A 13111-nucleotide genomic window follows, 5' to 3' on the forward strand; every position below is an offset into this window, starting at 1 on the left:
AATGAGATGGATGAAAAGTTCAGAGAATAGTGTCTGGCACATAGCAGCTACTAAAAACTGCTAGGTACTCCCCTTCCTGAAATAGATCTGGGATTCTATGAGAAGGCAGCTGAACAGTATTTAATACAAATCAAGGTACTAAATGACCTGAAATAAATTCACATACAGTCAGACTGTTGACATGTTAGACCACACAAAATCTACAGTCACCTGACAACACCATTTCTTATGTGGACTTCTTTTAAACATTTATTAAAAAAGCAAAATGTATGTTCATCTCAAATCTAACAGTTAAAAATGGTAAAGCAATACAAACAACGTGTTACTAGCAGCATCCAGTCGTTAGAATCTCTCACCCTGCTTCTCGGTCTGATCTGTGCAAGCTCAGTGTCTTCTGAGCCTGCAGCTACCTCCATCCCTCATCATAGTGCAGGCCAAACCAAATTTTATAAAATTAACAATTTAAGGTTAAATAAGCTTAAATAAGGGTGTTAAATACAAGACACTTCATCAAAGCTTCTGTACAAAGATAAACAAATCTGGCATTGTACAAGTGGTTCCGCTGGCTCACAGCACACAGGGAGGTTCTAGTGAGTGAGCAGATTCACTCTCATTTTTTTCCAGCAGAGCAACTATACAAAAGTGAACTAAGAGTTGAAGTGACTACTGACAACTCGGTGAGCCATTTACAAGGCATATGTATCTTTTTTTTTTGTTTTTAATCAGAACACTGTTAATATTCAGGCACCATTTGTTCCTGCAAATAAATAAGTCTCTAAGGTAACTGCATCTGAACTAGTGTTAAACACAACAGTGCTTTTTTTTTTTAATCCCCCCACAAAGCTTTTCCAACTATGTACTATGCCTCCTTTCTTATTGCTATGGTAATGTGGCTGTGGAAATAAAACTACTGTACATCCAAAAAAATAGAGCACCTTTAACATTAAAGTATATGTCTGATTATTTGTTCTCAGGTTTATTTTACAATACTAAAGCCCAAACTATGGTAAATTGCTTTACATCTCTACCAGGCCACCTGATATACAGGAAATAAAACTCAACTATCTTCCCTCTTGCGGTAAGCCCAAGCCAGAGCACTGTTTTAGCAGAGTCCAAAAGAAAAAGGTCTCAACTGTCGCCAGGGTTTACATTCATCTTCACACCAGTAGTTACATTCATTCATCTTCACATTGGCGCTGCTCTCTGCTGTGGCTACCGAGAAAGAGTCGAGGCTCCCTATCCTGCTGTGGTGAATGGTGCTACACAGAATGGAACAGCAAAAACATCTACGATTGGTTGAAAGCACACAGAAAAATCATGTTTGTGACTTCAAAGGGACAAGGGGCATTTCCCAATGATCCCTTGATGAGGGGCGGACTGGCTAAGATTTTTTGTCGATGGTGGTGAAAAACCATTCTGTGAATTTCCGCAGCTGAGCTGTCGCAGTCTGGGACTCCTCCTGCAGCCTCATGTTGTCCTGTCTCAGGTGCTGCACTTCCGCTTGGAGAACGGCCTTGTCTTGTTTTTCCTGGCAGAGTAGAAATAAACCGAGTCATGGAGACTGACTGATGCATTCATTCCTCCTAAGCTGGGCTACGAGAATCTTTGATTCTTATTTTTACTTATGTACTTTTTGAGGGGAGAAGGGGTGACTTTCTTCAGTGAGGGGACTTTTCCGATCCTGATTCCTGCTGATGACAAAGGGATGGGAATGAACACTCCACACACCCTGTTCTTTCATCCCACTCTGCTCCCACGGGGTGCTAAGATAGCCTTTATATAGGAAGGGTGTTCATCATAGTTTATATTACCCTCTATCTGAAAAAGGGAGACTACAGTGAGGTTAAAGGTGATACCCTTTGACAAATGCACAAAACTTTCTAAGTACAAAATTGGAATCAGCAGAGCTGTTACATATGTTTATAATAAAATATGTACTTAGGTCTCTCATTCCATCAAGCTTTCCTGCTCCACTATATTTCCATAATGACCCTTAAAGTCTGCCATTAAAAACTGTGTAAAAATAATCAAGACTTTCAGAAGAATCACATCTGGAGTTTCCAACATATAGCAATAAAAAAATGTATAGCACCAGTTTCATTTCCCCCCTGCTGAAAGGGATGCCTTGCCCTAAATGGATAGAGGGGTCATTGTCAGATTGTAACAATCAGTATTTCTGTAATGGGATCTAACTCGACCACTAAAGCCACCACATGCCACCCCCAGCACTGTGCAGGAGCACTGAGTGAGGTGAGTGGACGCCCCCACCCTTGGCATGTCTGGTCCTGCCCTCAAGGGTTCCTCGTTTCCTGAGCCCTTCCGAGGCCCTCCCCAATACCACCTGCCTGGTCACTGGCCCAAAAGACACTGGTCCTCAGAGGAGGCCTCAATCAGAGCTGACCACTCACTTTGCTGTAAGGAGCAACTGCAGCCCACCCTGGATCCTGACTCTCCCCGGACATTCCTCACGACTCTCGGTCCCAAGACAGTCTGAGTCTCACAGCTCAGAACATCTCTGCTGCGACTCAGCTGCCCACCTCTCCACATCCCTGCAAACCTTTTATTGTGATCCATGGAACTTGGATTCTGCCATGAAGACCTTGTGCACGCTCAGTCTCTCCTCCTGAAATTCCCTTTGTCTTCGTGCTCTAAGTGAATCCTGGCTCCCTCCTGAGGACACCGTCCCCAGCACCTCACTATGGGGGTCGGGCAGGCAGACAGTGCATCCCCTATTGTTCAGGCCAGATCTCCGCTCCTTCCTACAACTCCAGCTCCTCTAAAAAACGTGCCATTAGGTCATGAGACCTGCTACCCCTCCTGGCTGCAATTATCTAGGTATCCCCAGTCCCAACCATCATTACAGGAAGATTCTAGAACCTGGTTTGCTCTTTTCTCCCCATCCCACTCCTGTCATCTGTGTTGATGATTTCGAATCCACTGAGATATTCCATCCGACACTCTGGCCATTCAGCCTCTCTATCGCTTTCTCTCAGTGATCTTCAAACCCGGCCCTCCTCAACCCCCACTCCCATGACCACATCCTGTACCATGCTATTGTCAATGACTGCACCTCTTCCTGAAAGTTTCAAGTTCCTACTTCTTGACCACCACCTCCTGTCTTTTAAAAATAATTTCTCCAGTATCTACTCCTCCAGTAATGATAGAATCCATCAATCTTATCAATCTTACTCTTATTTTCATTGCCTACCAACACCTCCAACCCAGCCATTCTCCAGCAGTGACATTATTTCCCTTCAACCAGCCTGGACTCCAGGTTCTTTGGTTTATTCATGCCCTGTACACGCCCCAGGGTCCTTGTCTCTCTCTCTCTCTCTCCTTGTCGTGATTTCCTGTCTAAACCTTAATATTGGATAAATTCAACTCTCCAACGATTCTACACTTGCAGCTGGAGATAAGGTGACTAGCCATCCTAGCTTGTATGGGACTTTGCCGGTTCTAATATGGAAAGTTCCATATCCTAGAAAACTTCTCTATCCTGGGCAAACTGGGACAGCTGGTCACCCACACTGGGGAAAAAACACACAACCAGGAAAACAGGTATCGCTTTAACTTATGCTCCAAATTCAAACGTGCTTTAGCTTTTTTTTGGCAAGTCTCCCAAATATACCCGGTTGGTTTACACGCTGTGGTACGCCCATATTCTCTATCCACAAAGCTCTTATACTCCTTCCCACCACTCTTAGCTCATGACTAGAAAAAAAGAAACAATCAGAGAAATTTGCCAACATCTCTGTCTGGACTGTGTATGTGAATGAACGTGTGCATATATGAACACACGCACGTGCACACATACTCTGCTCCACTCTGGTAACTATGTATGAGCTGTCCCTACTCCTATCCAAGGCCAGCTCCCTCCTTGTGACTAGATCAGAACTCCACCCACTTGCTCTTCACGCTCATCACGATTTCCCTCCCAACTGAATCCTTTTCTCAGCATTCTCACCAGCTACGATTTCTCCCTTCTTCATAAGCCAAACCAAACCATCACAACAAAAACCTTCCTGTGATGCCCTCCCGCTTGCTACCGTGCCCCATTCCATTTCCCTGGACAGCCAACTGGCTCTCCAGCACAGGGCTGATGGAACAGAGCTCAGCAAGTCTATGTGGGATACAGGATTTAATTTCTTTTGAGGATGGACCATGTGCAGGTTGATGTGCACAGCAGAAGTTCTAAGGGCTGTGAAGCTGATTCAGGACAGAGGACAGGACTCATAGAGACCAGGCTTTCTGGCAGCAATGGACTCCTCTGAGGTCAGCTCATACAGAGTTGGTGCAACTGATAACTCACTGAACTAAAAAATGCTGGCCCACCATGCTTCTACTGCACACTGAAGATTAGCCACACCAAGGGCTCATCCTCATTTACTCAAATCCATTGAGATCCCTGCATCCCACAAAATGAAATACATCAGCTGCAGGTCAGCAGATGGAGTGAGACCTCAGGAGCATCTGTTTGTATTTATCATTGGTTTTTGGGTAAGGCAGTTTTCTTTCCTGAGTCTCTTCAATTTATCTGTAGTAGTTACAAGGGGCTGATTTTATAAGAGAAAGAGTTCTGATTATGCTCTTAAAACTGATTACCTTCCGAAGGTCGGTCTGGAGTTGTCGAAGAATTAATTCCAGCTGATTGACTTTCCCGGTCAGTGGCGATGGAGAACGCTCCCTAGCAAATAAGGATAGAATTAGAAAGATTCAAGAGAGTCAATTGAGCATTTTTGTTGGTCAAGTTTTCACTCGAAAAAATTATTTCATGTGCTTAGGTCCCAGCAAGCAGATACATTATATTATGTCAGAATGGGAAAGTGTCCATATTGCTGATCTAGTGGAAAGCCCATTCTGGGACTTTACTGATTTAAAAAGAGATCCAGAATCTCTATAGATACACAAGTTGGTAGGAACACAAAAGATATATTATTTAAATTGGTTTAGCCAATGGAGACAAGGCAGACCCAAATGAAGTCCTGAGAACTAGTCAATTTCCCCAATTGGCCTTTCCCTATGATAACAATATTATGAAGCTCATTACCAATGTGAACATGCAAGTTAATGAAGTTAATTCCAAGTTCTATATTCAACTCACATAGAAGTTGGAATTAAGAATGGATGACACAGGTAAAGAATACACATTTCACGGGGAACGAACATGTCATGAATATAGGGGAAAGAGTGGGGTGTTCCCAACATATTTCAATGGAGGGCATGAGGCCGGATCAAGGACCAGGTTCTGGAAGGGGCCATGCCCTGGGCTGCTGAGCATGTGCAGCCCGGCAGGTGGAAGGCCAATCAGCGAGTTATCCCTGCCTGGTGCTGTTGCAGTAATTCGGCAGCAGACGCTGACCTTGAGGCCTCTTCTTGCCCCCTCTGACAGTGAGGCTCGTCACCGTGGGCACAGGGTCACAAGTCTTGGCAGGCAGGGTGTGCCCATAGAGCAGAGTGGTCATGCAGCCAAGAGCGGTCTCCCACAGCAGGGCAGGGAGCCAAGTAGTCCCACTCAGTCACTTCTCTGGATTCTTCAGGACTGGGAAAGGGCATGGTGCAATATGGTCGCCTGCCTGGCTCAGGGCTAGTCGGTTAGCCGAACAGCAGGAGGGAGGGGTCCACAGGGGCTCACATACCCAGTTGTGTCCATGAACTCTTTGCCACTGCCTGGATCTACACATAAGGGCAGCTCTTGGGCCCCTTCCAGGTCCTGCCCATGCTGCATATCTGTCAGGGTGCAGAAGGATGCCACCCTCTGGTCTGGGGAGGGGAGAAACACACACAGAAAGAAGGGTTAGTAATCACTGCAAGGCAATGTTTCTTTGTGGAAATGCAATAGCTAAATAAAATCCTTTCCCCCCTTCAAACCAGTTACTGCCTTGTTTTGGAACAAAACAAAGAAAAACAAATTCAGGCAAGCTTCTGAGAAGGAGAAAGCATGGAGATTGGCTGTCCTCCTACTGGGCTGTATGGCCTATGCACATCACAGCCATGGGGACAATTAGCAGACACTGGATTTGCTAGAGCCAATTTGCTTTCTTCTCTCCACATCCCAAGAAATGCCAAAGCTGCTGGCTATGCATGAAATAATAGTTGGATAATGACTTGACTGACAGAACCAAGGAGAGGGACCTCTCTCTCAAGTTCTCCCCAAACCTGGAGAAGGTTCTGGAGACAGAACAGCCAGGACACATGTCCCGCTGTGCACCCCCAACCCTCAGAGCGTGAATAACCATGCAGACGTGCAGACACATGAAATATACAGAAAAGGTTACAGGATATCAGGAGCCAACGAGCAGCCCCAGACAATCACCTAGATAGGACGTGTGGTGACAGAGCAGCCCCAGTTCTTCATCTGAGTCAAGACCTGAAATAAGATTTAGAATTTTCCTATGAACAGGAGTATCTCTCTATACTTGAGAATCTCGGGGGCCCACAAAATGCAGTTGTGTGAAGTACAGTGTGTGTGTGTGATGGACCAGGGGAAACCCTTGAGGGCCAGTATCATGTAACTCCAGTGCAATGAGATAACACAGTTCATATTTTCACTGTTGGTTGGAAGCAGGGCTGTAGGGTACAACAAAGACATGTGGTATGCCATACACACATGGATCCAACCATGAGCATACCCAACTATGGGCTTACTTAAATGACTCACTCCACAAATCCAAAGAGAGTGGTGGTGAGAGAGATTAGCTAAGTAATCTCACTAGAAACCCTTAAAGGAAGATCTGAGGGGCTCAGTATGTATAGCAGTAGTACCAATGATCAGTATGACTACAGTGCCTTATCTTAGCACAAGGACATTTTTATTCTTGGCACTAGGAACTTAACATTCAATGTTTTAAGAGGTCGGAAGGAAAGGGAATAGAGTAGTCTTAAGAATGGGTGCCAGACTGGCCCGGCTCTGGGGGCTGAGCACTGACCAAGAACAGTAATCCAGAAATGCTGAATGGCATGCAGAAAAATATTCTGTTTTTGAACCATGTGGAAATGAGAACCTAGCAATCTATTCCATGATCACTTCACCCTCATTCCCTGGAGTCTCTCTGCTTGGTTTCTGAGCACAAGTAAGTATCTACAGTAGGAATCTGTGGTATACAGCAGGCGTGTTAGTGCTGTGGCGGTCCTTTTCCTATGAACTGGTTAATGCTGGAGAGACTGCACTTGGAGCCGTGTCAGGGGTGCTCCGTTCTTAATTTACCCCACTCTGCCTCCCTCTGGCTGCTGGACAAGCCTCCTAATGAGGCTACCTGCTTGTTTGCTTTATGGCAGGTCATACACTTCCAGTTAATTAAAAAGGATGGTCACATTGAAGCTGCCAGGAACATATGAAAGAAAGCCAAGGCTGTAGGCTGTGGCCATGGTGCTGAAAGCACCGTCAGTGCCCCTGACAGAGGCCTGGGCCCTCCTGAGTGCACCCAGCTACTGATTGCATTGAGAGTTCTCCATCCATGTGGCTCCATTTGCTAACACATCTGCCCTAGGCAGGCAGATGTCTTTCAACTAATTCTGTAAAGCTCCACACATCAAATCTTCCTTAAGATGATAAACATTCTATAACTACACATTCCTGAGCATCATGTTACCAATTTGGTACTGCATAGTAGGCTTTTTGCATAAAGTAATTTGCAATTTAATTAAGATCAACAGCATAATTGGGGCCCTGCCAACTTCTACATATGATGTGATGTGCACAGCAGAGCTGGGGGCAGAATCCTGGCTGGGCTTGAGCTGCTCTAGGAGCTGGGTGGGGAGGTCTGGGCTGCAGTGGTGTCCAACTTAACCCTCTGTTCTGTAAAGAGCCCAGAATATGGGAACACATCACATTTTAAAAAATCTTTAGGAGATATATTTTTATTCCATAGTGACTTTACTGACCAGAAAAGGAATGGAAAAGAAAACGGATAAAAATTTGTCTAACTCTTTAGGAGTTTCATTGACTCATCCTCATTTTATGCAAGTCGGTGATAATTCAGTTACGTTTCTTTCTCAACGTATTTCTGTCTGGTGGTCAAGTCTAAATACATGGATGAACATGCCTTAGCTTCCTTCATCGGTTTTTACCTTAATTGATGAAATACCCACATATTTAACAGAAACAGAATTTGCTACAGGCAGTCATTCAGACATTCCCTAGGGAGAAACAGGGTCCTACTGGTCAGGAGGCAAGAAGCCAAGACTAGAGTTTTGCCAGCAATGTAATTTCACAAACAGGATTTCACTTTGGAATTGAAAAGCTTGGGAGGCTGAAATGCAAAGAGAATGCTATTTGATTAAGTACGGACACCAAACTACTTTATAAAATAGCTAATCTTAGAGACAGTTTCCAGGGGAAGCTTTATGCCCCTACAGCTTATTTCTGTAATGATAAATATTCAATAATTAAGCAACTACTGAGATAGAATCAAATGGCACCAACAAAACCATCACAAAAGACAGGTGCAAGAATAGGAGCTTCATGTACACGGTCATGGTTGGTACAGATCCAATCACCCACACTCCACATGTGCAGCCTCTTCGGTTTTCTTTCCCGTGCGAGCAGATCTGGCTAAGGTGGAACGCTGGGCATGGCTGACACACAAAACAATCCATCCTTTAAAATAATCTTTTAAAAAACCTTATTTCAATGTCAGTTTCTTATTTTTAGTGCATTTCGCACTAAACAAGAAGACGAATAGTCAACAGGCTATTCCATATCCTAGAGCCAAGACAGCAAAACAGATGACTGCAAGTCACTCCCATGACCCCGTCTAGGATGCCTGCAGCAACAGGAACATAAGGCCAAGGCTGGATTGGCAGGGGTGAATGGTCTGATCAACGCATCATGTCTGTTGAACATAAGGCCAAGGCTGGATTGGTGGGGGTGAATGGTCTGATCAACACGTTATGTCTGTTCAACATAAGGCCAAGGCTGGACTGGTAGGGGTGAATGGTCTGATCAACGAGTCATGTCTGTTGAGGGTGAGGAATAGGACGATAGTGCCTGTCCCAGATACATGCCAAATGGGACATCCAAGTACGAGGCTAGGTTAAATTAAACCTATTTCCACAAATAAAGCTGTTCTAATATGTCTTTGTTAGAACTGCAAACTAAAGACAAAGTAGGGTTTTGTAGCTACATGTAGAAAATTAAAAGTTTTGATTCTGACACTTGTGCTTATTGCATTGCAGAAAACTGACTTAACTGGCCACTAGGAAAGGAAAAAAGGCTGCACTGTACTGTTTTCCACCTAAAGTTCTCTGGTTTAGACTTTTGGAAGCCCATCCATGCATGTAGAAAGATAATGGTCTAGTATCTGCCTATGAGTAATTAACAAGAAAAAGTCCTGAAATAATTCTTTATTTAAGAAACAACTATTGCATTGGCCTGAAACCATTTTAATTTACTTTTGAGATAATTTAAATGGATTTACTATTCCAAATTTGACTTTGCATTTTTCATCCATGTGGTAGTCATTTTTCTTTCCATTTTTTTTCATTAATTATGTTACCATTAGGAGTTACTCAGTAAGTCACATTTCGTTTATAGTTGTACACACACACACTCTCTCTCTCATACACACAGTGGTCAAATATCAATAACTATAACAACTTTATCAACTTTAAGCTGAAGCTTCATAACAGAAAAAGTTTTCATCATAAAAAGGGATGTTTATTATGCTCTGTTTAAGAAACCAAGGGCCTAAAGAACACAACAAATTAAAGATACAGACTTTGAATTTTTGGAAAATATGGTTATGTGGAGCATTTCATTGCCACAGTGGTGCCTGGAATGTGAATTGTTAACTCTGCATGTGTCTTTCACATTGATATTTGCACAGGAGCACACACACACGTCCATGCTCCCAAACAGCTATGGGAAGATGGCAATCTCCACCACCAACTGGGGAAGTGTGGAAACCTAGGAGGACAGGCCTTCGTGGGGCAGCGACATGGAATCCAGAGTCTAAGATCACTAACTGGTGATTTTACCTTTGAAGCCTGTGTTCACTGAAAACAACATCATCCATTCAACAAATGCTAAAAACACACCAACTGCCTCTTTCTGATATTCTGATGAATGACAGCTACTTGAAATCCTAGAGCTTTTGAAGAGACTCCACTTCCCCTCCCCAGCTTCACTGTTTGACCCATAGCCAGGTTTTCTAGTCGGGTTTGTTCCCATTACCATGTTTAACGGGGGATGAAAGCCATTACATACATTATCTGGTACCCCCAAACTTGACATGATTCTACATAACAAAGGGTATGATAAGCACTGCAGGGTGGCAAAACTATGATCTTACTGAACTAGATAAGACCATCAATTTCACTTAGGAATTCTGACATGTAAGAAGGGCATGTCTTGCCCTCCAACAAACAAAATAACTGCATACATTAAAACAAAGTCTAAAATGTGACTCAGCCAGCTTTTCAAACTTGACCTTACAGCATGGGGGATGCACAGGGCATGCAACTTACTTTTGCCTTCTTAGACCTATGAAGGACTGTTTATTTTTATTTTTTTTTTTTTTTAAACTGTTTGGGTAGGGATATGTTACTTGATCACTTAATTTTTTTAAATGCACGATATTTTTCTATTGGAAGCTTTTTAGTTCTTTTTAATAACTTTCTGTCAGCAAATTCTCAGGAATTAGATGTCTGGTTAAAAGGTGGGTACAGTTTTCTGGCACTAGTAACATATTATCATATTGCTTGTACAAAAAGATGGATCACTTTATAATCTTTACAATGATGCCAGCTGTGAGTATTCTTCATAGCTTCCTAGAGCTACTGTATCATTTTTCATATTCAAAAAGTGTGAGCTGGTAACTCATTATTCTTTAAATTTACATGTGTGGTTGAACATTTTTCACCTTCTTATTTATTGTGCATTTGTCTTTTGTGAAATTTATATTCACATTCCTTGACCATTTGTTTACTGTGGGTTTGGTGTTTTTTTGCTGGGTAAGTTCCTTTATGTACTTTAGGTATCCTGGTTTTACCTATCACATTCTTTAGAAATCTTTTCCTAAAGTCCAATATTTCCTCTTTTATTTTAACATTCTCTTTCAGGCTCCCATAATTTTAAATATTTAAATACCTTTATCTGACCATATTACATTTTGTGTGTTCTCTCACTACTACATAATTAAAGCATAATCTTGCTTCCAAAACCACAATCTTACTTTTACTTTTTCTAAAATCGACTTTTTAAATACCTAAATCCAAATGGAATACATAAATTCCTTACCCATGTAACTCTTAAATATATTGATTTCTGTCTGAGCTCTTAATTTTTCTTCAAAAAATTCTTATCCCTATTTTTGAATTATGCTGTTTTAATTATTATCAAGTTATAATAGATCTTTTGGTTGAATATCATTTACCCATTTTCCAAATGGAGGCAAATTTAGTTTTTCAACTATTTTTCTTGAAATTGCATTAATTCTACAAGTTAATTCAGGAAGAACCGTCATCTTTACTATGAAGCTCTCTATCCATTTCTAGTCTTACATATTAAGACTTATCAGATATTAAAGTGTTCCTTGGAATTCTCTCATAATTCTGATGGCTTACTTCTCAAAGAACATGTTAATTCAATCTTACTGATATATCTAAAGTGTCTTGTGACTATTACAGTGGAAAGCTGTCTGCAAAGACAGCTGCCAACAACTCCTCCCTCCCTGTGTGCATCTGCCATCAAGAGGTAGAGGTAGAGTCTATGTCGCACCCCTGGAATACCGGCTTTGTGAACTACTTTGGCCTAAATAGAATGTGGTGAATATAATGTCCTGGGACTTTCAAAACCAGGCCTTAAGACATCACAGAGCTTCTGCTTTTGCTCTTCTAATTCCTTAAGCCCCATGTGAATAAATACAACTACTCTGCTGAAGGCAGGGGTCTCACTAGGCCTCAGCCATTCCAGACACAGACAGGTGAGTGAAATCTCCTTAATGCTCCAGATCCAGTTGAGCTGCAGCTGTGTACAGCTGCCTGAGTGACCCCAGCTAAGATCATACGGAGCAGAAGAACCACCCAGCTGAGACTAGTCAACCCAGAGAATCATGAGAAATAATCAACTATTATTTTTAGCCATAAATGTTGGGGGTGGTTTGTTATACAGCAATAGGAAACTGAAACAATTAATAACACTTTGAAATTATACTTATAAAAATATATTTCAAAATACCTAATTACCTATTTTATAATCTCTAATTAAACTTCATTTTGATCTTTTGTATTTTCTATGTATAAAACCCTATCTAAATTTTTTTTATCTCCAACATTGATCCCTTTTTTTCTTTGCATTCCTTGTTTAAATATCAAAGATTCCAGTATAAAAATTACAGAGCATGGTCTCAAAGAGTATACTTGCTTAGTTTCTGGACATAAGCAATCTGCTTATAAACATTTTCTATTAAGTACTATGTAACCATTTGAAATAAAGTAGATATTAGTCTTTGGGGGTATCTCTCAAATCTTAATTTTTAGAAGAAATAGGTTCTAATTCTATTAGATATACTTCTTAGGACAAATTGATATAGCTTTTAATTATTTCACCTACTGTAACTTTTTAATTAAAGTTTTTCTTTTATTAAACTAAACTCTTGCCAATAACAATGAATAATCTTTTCAATTTACTACTGAATTTCATCTAAGCTTTCTCATACTAATATTAAAGACTGAGATTGTCTTATAATTATCTTTTGTGTGTGTACGTGTTTATCAGGAAAGAATCCTATCATAAAAGAAGGCTGCTTCTGAATTTCAAAAAATACATATATATACAAGGGCATCATTACTCTTTGAAACTCTGAAAACAATTAACTGTAAACTTATTGTTTTCAGGTAATATATTTGGTATTTGGAGATATTCCTGGGTGACTTTTTCAATGCCTTCTACACCTGGGCCTTTGACCGTTTCTTATGCTCCCTGCAACGTTTTCTTGCAAGAAATAATCTAAGTACCTTATCCATCAAATGTATTCCTATATAGCTGCTTGACATTCCTTAGTAATTAAAAAAATCTCTATGTCTCTTTTTTAAAATGTCATCCAGAGAATATATTAATTAGAAAATATACAGGACTGAGATCCTCGTGGGGCCAGAAGCTGGGGGTTAGGGT

At 41.5% G+C, this 13111-nt stretch overlaps 1 protein-coding gene across 6 annotated transcripts in view; it reads right to left on the minus strand.

Moving 5' to 3' along the window:
* Positions 1 to 222: 222 nt before the first annotated feature.
* Positions 223 to 13111, minus strand: part of SIPA1L2 (signal induced proliferation associated 1 like 2) — a 236073-nt gene continuing 223184 nt past the window's right edge. For 3 of the 6 annotated variants that reach the window (XM_058430754.1, XM_032136775.2, XM_032136774.2), the window contains 4 exons: positions 6314 to 6367; positions 5637 to 5760; positions 4603 to 4684; positions 229 to 1528 (listed from right to left, as the gene is read on the minus strand). In XM_058430754.1, the coding sequence (XP_058286737.1) occupies positions 1382 to 1528; positions 4603 to 4684; positions 5637 to 5760; positions 6314 to 6367 (407 nt within the window). In that variant the 3' untranslated portion in view covers positions 229 to 1381. Of the gene's footprint in view, positions 1529 to 4602; positions 4685 to 5636; positions 5761 to 6313; positions 6368 to 13111 lie in introns of all 6 variants that reach the window. The other 3 variants (XM_032136772.2, XM_058430755.1, XM_032136776.2) reach the window with 3 other exon arrangements.

Source organism: Hylobates moloch, unplaced genomic scaffold (genome assembly GCF_009828535.3).
Source record: "Hylobates moloch isolate HMO894 unplaced genomic scaffold, HMol_V3 SCAFFOLD_18, whole genome shotgun sequence".
Taxonomy (NCBI): Eukaryota; Metazoa; Chordata; class Mammalia; order Primates; family Hylobatidae; genus Hylobates; species Hylobates moloch.